Source organism: Grammomys surdaster, unplaced genomic scaffold (assembly GCF_004785775.1).
Source record: "Grammomys surdaster isolate TR1022 unplaced genomic scaffold, NIH_TR_1.0 125167, whole genome shotgun sequence".
In the NCBI taxonomy this organism is placed as follows: Eukaryota; Metazoa; Chordata; class Mammalia; order Rodentia; family Muridae; genus Grammomys; species Grammomys surdaster.
In genome coordinates, this window is record NW_021620060.1 from 44,176 (window position 1) to 52,530 (window position 8,355).

An 8,355-nucleotide genomic window follows, 5' to 3' on the forward strand; every position below is an offset into this window, starting at 1 on the left:
CATTTTAAAACAAAATGGTTTGAATAAGACCATTCCCTCCTCTCTTTTGGGGGAAATCAGAAGCACATCTGTTGAGGCAACTGCATCAACAATCTCGACACATTTTTCTGTCATCCTTTCCCATCCCCTTCATAGAATGAATTCTACTTTTCCTTCTTGTCACCTAGCATCTCCATCACCTGCATCACAAGATGCTCTGACCATGATGGTGGTTGTTCTTTAGCCTTCTCAAATGCATTATTCTGCCTCCTGCTCTCACCCAATCATTAGAACTATGCTTAGTTAAAGCCCTGAATTGGGACCAATGTTTAAGTCATATAGCACAGGCTTGCTCGCGGCGTTAAGCCCATTAAGAAGCATAGCACTTTGAAAAGTCATATAGGCCTTTGGCAGCTCTGTATAGTTGCAGTGTCATACCTGTTATTGGTTTATAGCATTAATATGTCAATTATAAATCTCTAATGTCAAGATGGTAACTCTTAGATCATGTTCTAGAAATAATACCTTGCTGCTGTTAATTATTACCCAGAGTGAATAAGTGTTAAATGCAGGTTGTGTATGGATTATTTGTATCATGTACATGCCAACTGTAATACTTATCCTCTCTGATCAGTAACTTAAAATTACAGACATTGTCATAGTAAAAAATAAGTCTTGGTCAGTTCAGATAATTTGTGTACCTGATAAATGCTGTAATGGAGATTATATTTTGTCTTCTATTCATTGATTTAACTTCAATGCATGTGGTTTGCTAAACTTAAGAAATAATAATCAATTTTACCAATGTTAAGGTTAGGGATAAAATTGTGCATCTATGCTACTTGACACTCTGAGATGTATTTCGTGGCCTGACTGTCATTGTCACACACACTTCACTTGCCTTCTTTCTCTCTAGGAAGTAATTGTTGAGTTATATCTCTTCTTTCTTAAAACCTGGATTAAATCACTTGATTCATCCTAAACTATTGTGAAGCCACAGTACCTCATTTTAACTGTGAAAAAACAAAGTGTTAATAGGTCTGCCCATATGATGTGTTTCCTTGTATTTGATTTGAGCCAGTTAACAAGGTTTAAACCTAATAATAAATAAGAATCTTTAATAGCCATGTTTCTTTGGTTTGAATGAACATTTGCTTACTGACCTACCTCTTTGTTGTAAAGAGCTGAAGATTTGGTATCAAGAAGATTCATCTAAGCCTATCTGCAGCCCCTAAGATGGGCAGTGTGTGGAATTCGTACACTGCCACATCCATCCTGAGCACTTCATTTCTCCCTGCTAAAGTTAGCCCAGTCCTTAGTGACATCCATAGTCCCACTTGATCACCATCTCTGCCTCACCCCAATTTCATCAGTTACTCGATGCAAAAATACTCAGAGGTTACCTAGCCATGCATAGGATGAATAAAGAAGACTAACCTGACCTCTCTGTCTTCTCGTAATTATTTTTAATGTCATATCTAGGTCTATTTTATTTCATCAAAAAGATTCCCCATTTTTTGCCTTATGCATTTCCAAAATAATGAGTTGTTATAAAAATCAATTTAGGGACCAGAGCGAGCAGGGGCTGGAGTGAGCAAGAATGGAACAAGAGGGAGAAGGGGAGGGGAAAATAAATAAATAAATAATCAATTTAGCAGAGATCAAATTAATTTTGAGTAACAATGCATCTCATGAAGCCAGGTACTGGAGAAATCATTAGGAATGACAGTATTTCTGTTAAAGCTACCTCTGTGATTTAAGAATGATGCCATGGTGGGAATTCTCTATCTGTATCTATGTGCTGCTTTTATGAAGCTGCCACACCTGCCTCTGGCCACCTTTCATGTCCATCATGGTCAGTGAATCACCTTTAAAAAAAAAACACTTTCATATACAATGTATGACTCTATGAAATACCAGGTTTCACCACTGTAACCTCATGAATGTGGTATACTATAACCAGGCCCAAAGGCAATCAAACTGGGTTTCATTCATATCCCATTATTGCAAAGTTATTGTTCTCCTTCTCAGCAAGTCTTTGGTGGAGGCATTGCTTCTCTGACAAGGAAGCACTTGCATTATGGATGGACTCCATAATTCCTAAACACAGATTTGTTTATTTATTTATAAGCATAGAACATGATTGGACCAGAATTTCAAAATGAAGTCCATCACCTCCCATCTGTGTGACTGTAGGCAAAGCCTTTATCTGTAAAAGTACAGTGACAGCTACTTCTGCTAGAGGTGTGACTTTGCAACCTACACTCTCTAGCCCCATGCCTATAACTCAGTTGCCTGATAACACGCATATTGATTGAATGATTTGGTGGGAAGTAATCACTAAGACATAGAAGAGAGAACTTCAGACAGTGTGGTCCACACATGGGGCTTTACAGCAAAAGGTCTGGATGATACTGAGCACTTAGACTTTGATCACTCTCTTTCTTCCCCACCCCAATTGTGAGGGAGGTCAATGGTAAAGAAATCAGTGGCATGTAAGGAAGACATTGGAGACAATGTCCTAAGAAGTAACCGTCATCTGTTTCTACATTCAACTACTGGAAATGGTGGTTCTTTATTTCTTAGGGTATATCTTAGAAAGAATCAATAAACATATGGTTTTTGGTGAAAAAAGTTATGAAACTCCCGTACCAAATATGTGTTGTCCAGACAGTGGGACTCATACCACTGGTGACATATATGGTGAGGTGCAGTCTAATGATACTTTACATGGTTACAGGTGATCATGTCCTTAGGTAAAACGAATACGAGTATCCCCTTAGTCGACTCCAATCAGTTAAGAGCAACGTCTCAGCTGAGGAAACGTTTTTATCACTTAAAAAGAAAGACGCTGGAGTATCCAGCTGACGTTTGATGTCGATTTACTCCTGTTGTATTTATTTTGTGGCAAGTATTTACTTGGTAGCAAGTGGTGTTTCAATAGTGTTATAAATTTCCTTTTCAAGATTGTTTGCAGCTCTTTAAAGAGCATGTTGTGAAGAAGTTATAGGAATAACCTACATTTCTGACCCTTCTAGACTTCCTTGGGTGGGGGACACAGCTGATGCTGCCACCCACACACTTACCCCGGAACCAAGTTCCACTGCACTTTTTCTTACACGCTCTTTGTTTGCTCTTTTTCAGGACTTCATACTTTTTGTACGCATCCATCTTCCACATTTAAAACAATTCATGCTAAAGAGGAGAAAAGTCCCTTGTGTCAACCCCACCCATGGCCACACTGGGTAAATACCGAAAACAAAGAGCAAATCTTACTTCTCCTCTGAAAATGATTGCCTTTCTGTGAATCCCTGTGCCTGAAAGTCTTGGGTTTGGGGCATCAATTGTAGTGGGAGATATTTAAATCTCCAACCCAAATATGATCGGTCAATGAAAACACAACTCAGTAATTATGAGTATATTCTGTAAGCCTAGATTGGGCAGATACCCCTACACTACTCTTCCCTAGCTATGAGACCCTTATAACTTGAGGATTTTCCAGACCCTGCATCTGTCCTTCTACCTCCTGCTTCCCAGTCGTCCTCTCCTTCGTCCTCTTCCTCCTCCATTGTCTTCCTCCAGTCTGCCTCTCTGCTCTCTTCCACCAAACTTTATTTCTCCACCTTCCCTTCTTCTGCCCAATCACCAGCTCCAGCCTTTATTTTACATATTAAGAATGGCAGAAGGTTCACTAGAATTCACCTGTGTAATGACTCACACCTTCTCTGCAGCCCTTCACAGGAAAGGGGAATTAGTATCAAAATATAAGTCTGGGGACTATCCACAACACCTGGGTGTTTGGGTTTGTGTGTGAATTTTTTCCCAAAAGGAATTCTAACCAGCGGCATGTTTTTGTCCCCCCCCCCCACAAATCTGGTCCTTGTGACTGAAGGTGTATTACTATTTTAAAGAATTGAAACCTTTCAGTCTCACAGAGAGAGAGATATTGCAAACTAGGGACAGTGGCTGGGTGCCTCAAACCTCACGCAAGATAGCCTGGACAAATTTCTGATCAGGATGTTTTCACAACTGGCTGGTGATTGAGGGTAGCATCCAGCTTGGAGGAGCATAGAAGTGTTGGGTTCTGTCCATGAGCATCATGTGATAAAGACAGCTTCGGTGGTTAGGGAGCTTTAATCTAAGGGACCAGGCATCTAAAGAGTAGGATTTATCTTTCAGAAAGTTTCTGAATGGTAAATTCTTATTGCATAAGGAGGCCACTGAAAGCTGTTCTCTGTTTAACCTGAGAACTCAGCTGCTGTGGGACCTGAAAACTTTCTTGCTTGATCCTAATTGGGTAGTCACTCAATCTAGGCCCAGGGGACCTCATTTTACCCCTTTGTAAAGCATAAAGGGAAGAAGCCATTAGTCTGACATCTGCTAAAGTCACCGGCCTTGTGAACTTACCACACACCAGAGATGAGTTCCGGAGAGCTGAAATGCTGCACAATGATAACACAATGCCCTCAAATTCTAACTAAATGAGTACTCCCTTATGGTAGAGAGTCTGTAGCTTTCATTAGACTCTCAAAAGACAATCTATATTCCTGAGTCTAGAGGGACGGCTCAGTGGCTAAGGGTCTGTAACTGCTCTTCCAGGAGATCCAAATTTGCTTTCCAGCATTCATGTTGGGTGACTCCCAGGCACCTGTAACTCCACTTCCTGGAACTTAACTTCTGGCTTCCATAGGTACCAACACTCACAGGCACACAGACACACACACACACACACCATAATAAAATATGTAATGTTCATTTTACCATGTAATGAAGTGGTTCTTGACTTTCCTAATGCTGTGACTTTTAATACAATTCTTCATGTGGTGGTGATCACCAATCATAAAAAATTTTCACTGTACTTCATAACTGTAATTTTGCTAGTGTTATGAATCACAATATAAATATTTGATATGTAGGATATCTGATATTTGACCTAAAAGTTGAAAACTGCTACTGTAAAGTAGCATAGTCACAGTCTGGGAATCAGGCCTGGACATCCTTAGGGAGATATTAGTCAGTCTACTGTAGACTATGTCATGGGAAGGTTACTGTAGGCATTACTTTTAAGAGCAGAGCTGGTTCTAATCTGGTTGTGTGACTATCACTCCATTGAGCCTTTTCTCCTTCACCATAAAACTGTAACATAGATGATAATATGTCTGAGATATAACACATCTTCTGTACATACAACCCTATTTGTTCAAAGAACTGTAAAACAGTTCTCAAATAAAAATCAATAGAAGAAATTCTATTACTAAATTGGAGAAGTAGTAAAGGATCCTCCAAATTCCCTCCTGAAGCTGTTCAGATATAGTAGAGCTTTCCTTTCTCACGTAGATTATTCTCAAGACCTCTCCTCTATAGAATACAGTGACAAAGTAATCTCTGCTGGATAGTCTGCAGCTATCAGCCTCTGCTTTCTGCCACCACCTCCCAGTCCTGCTCTCTGGTTCTGCCATCCAGCTTTCTGGTTGGATTTGAGTAGGCCTGGTGTGTATTGATTGGTCAGGTCTGCAGCAGAGACCACCACAGACTCCCTCCTTCACATCTGTCCATACTCCTGACCATACACAAGTTGGTGCCTGTGACCAGCAGGGAAGGAAAAAGAGGTCACCTCCCTTTCTTTCCTGGGGAAGAGTGGATGCTTCTGCCTCAGCCCTAGACTCTCCAGCTGGGAAGGAAGCTAGGAAAGACTTTGGATAGGAAAGCAGCAATGGAGGTACGTAACCTATCTAATTATTGCTCCTTCTCTCGAAATCACTGGACAAATACTTTGCTTCACCTCATAAACCAGGACTTCTTTGACATTGACCTGCTGAAGGAGAGGTGGTAGATAATACTGTATGTCAGGAGAATTCAGTTTCTTGTCCATCAACATAATTTGGAAAGCAAGCTATGTTTTCTACTGTCTTCTCTCTCCTCTGAAAGTTGTTGACTATTCCTCTAAATGTTTCCAGTTTTGCAGAGATTTATTTTCCTCTTTTGTTATAGAATATCCTATCTGTGATTGATTGACAAGTTTTCATTGATGGTGGTTCCACCAACATAGCTTTTTGCTCAAGAACTTCACTTTTATATGTTTATTTATGCTTACAAGATGATACCAGAGAGGACAGTCCATATAATTCTGAAAGCTGTCAACTTCAAGTGACAGGATTTGTCAGAAAACCACAAGCATTTTCCTGCTTTGGAACCTAAGGGGTTAAAAAGTCCAGAAATTCCTGGAGCAGAATCAAGGCTATTTACCCAAGCTTATCACCAGAGCAGCCAGGTCAATCATTTACTGACCCAGCAATGTTTCTTACTGTTAAAGAAGGACCACCAAAGTCCTTGCCTAACTGAGTGCCCCCATAGAACACACACATACACATTGTTATATAGAAAATATTCACAAAAGTCAGCAAGAGCCTATATGCTTTTCTAACCCCTATAAGTCTTTGTTCTTTCCAGAGTTCTAAGCACCCGAGAACCGTATCAGCTCAGTGATTCATTAACTCAATCAAGACCCAATGCCTAGTTTCACCTCAAACACATGACGTTGTAGATTTAGAGAGAGCCTCAGCTGTCACTGGAGACCCAGGAAAGGTAATTGAATGATCCAACAAGAAATTAGCTTATTCTTGGAGGAGAGCAGATTATCTAGAAACAATAGGGAGGGGATAGAAATGTCCTCAATTTTACACATTCCAAAAATCTTTATTGTTAACAAATATGATCCATTCTTCTTTAGTCTGAATGTTGCCCTATTAGTTGCAGAAGTGGCATATTGTGACTACACAGACTTGTCAGGCCTATGTAATGATTTCTAGCTCTTACAATTATTACTCAGGTGGTTTGTGGTGGGAAGGTACTGATTCTTCTGAACTCCATTTAGGAAACAGATTGGCCTGTGCACTAAACAAAGTGATGTATGATACTTATTTGGTCAATCATTTCTGGCTAGGAAGTGAATACCCCCAGGTGAGGATTGTGACTGGAATTTTTAGTGGCTTGACAGTTAATTACATGCAGGAATTGAGACCACTGCAGACATTAAACACCATTAGTTGTTTGGACAATGTCAGAGCTGCCTCCCAGGAATGCCTTGGAAAATAACCATTTGTGAATTCTGTGATGATGCCCTACAAAATGTTAAATGTGTCTATAGCTTCAACGTCAAGCGTGTTTGTAAATAACATGAGTGACAGAGGTGGGCAAATGCTTTAGGACATTCAAATATACTGGCAGATTTACCTACAGTGCTGTAGGTGCCTTCTATTACTTACATATCCTTTCTGTGTAGCATGTAGCTCATGCTGCAAGGTCTGTGCAGTAGATTAGGTATTTCTGTACATTGCATATTAGCTAGGGGGAGATTATTGCTGAGACTGACTGGCTTAGCATAGACACTGTCATTCCTTTTACATATTAGAAAGTTACAGCCATGAAAGTCAAATTAGTTTTTCCATGATAACGCTGTGGTCAGCCAGAATTGAACTAACTTCTACCTTGTTCCCAATCTGTTGTCTTTCTCCTCAGTCAAGTGTCAAGTCTCTCAGAACACGTGAGAACACACAGTAGCATAGTCCAGAGAGCCAAGCCAGCAAGGTAAAGCATGCTCCTCAACACAGATTCTGCACTAGTCTGTTGTTGTGTGCTGCCAGTTAGGTGCCCCTGTGACCAAACAGCATAAGCAGCTTCATACCTCTTAGGTGGAGCATAAAGGAGGAAACAGGCAGGAAGCAAAAGGAAGTCTAGCCAGGTACAGCCATCACTAGGGTGTTCTTGATCCTAGTGAGCTTAGTTCATTCTGAGGTTAGGGCTGAGCCTCTTTGATTTCATGCCCTTAAACACATGGTCCCTGTTGGAAGTGTAAAACTGGAAAATGAAATGACGTTTCCAGGTTTCTGGGAACTCGAGAGTTTACCATCTCATGCATTCCAGCTAATATACCCTATTACCTTTATTATCTTAGGATTTGGAAGAATGCAGCTTTTAGTAGAAACCATTAATCCACTATATTAGAGCTCCAATATCTGAACATCTGCAACTACACAGACACACATTAGCTTGGAGTCTGTCTTGATTAGGGTTTCTATAGCTGTGAAGAGACACCAGGAACAAGGTACCTCTTTTAAAGAACAATATTTAATTGGGGCTGGCTTATGGTTTCAGAGGTTTAGTCCATTATCATCATAGTGGTGTGTGTAGGCAGGCATGGTACTGGAGAAGGAGCTGAGAGTTCTATATCTGAATCAGCAGGCAGCAGAAAGAGAGAGAGAAAGAGGGAGAGGGAAGGAGGGAAGGAGAGGGGGGGGAGAGAGGGTGAGTGAAGGGGGGGGGGGGGGGGGGGGGGGGGGGAGGGAGGAGGGAGGGAAGGAAGAAAGGCAGACACCC

At 40.8% G+C, this 8,355-nt stretch overlaps 1 protein-coding gene across 4 annotated transcripts in view; it reads left to right on the top strand.

The window, feature by feature from the left end:
• The first annotated feature begins 5,570 nt into the window (after nt 1-5,570).
• Phldb2 (pleckstrin homology like domain family B member 2) overlaps nt 5,571-8,355 on the top strand; it is a 214,867-nt gene continuing 212,082 nt past the window's right edge. The window contains exon 1 of one of the 4 annotated variants that reach the window (XM_028785217.1): nt 5,571-5,698. In XM_028785217.1, the coding sequence (XP_028641050.1) occupies nt 5,693-5,698 (6 nt within the window). In that variant the 5' untranslated portion in view covers nt 5,571-5,692. The remainder of the gene's footprint in view (nt 5,699-8,355) is intronic. The other 3 variants (XM_028785211.1, XM_028785210.1, XM_028785215.1) reach the window with 3 other exon arrangements.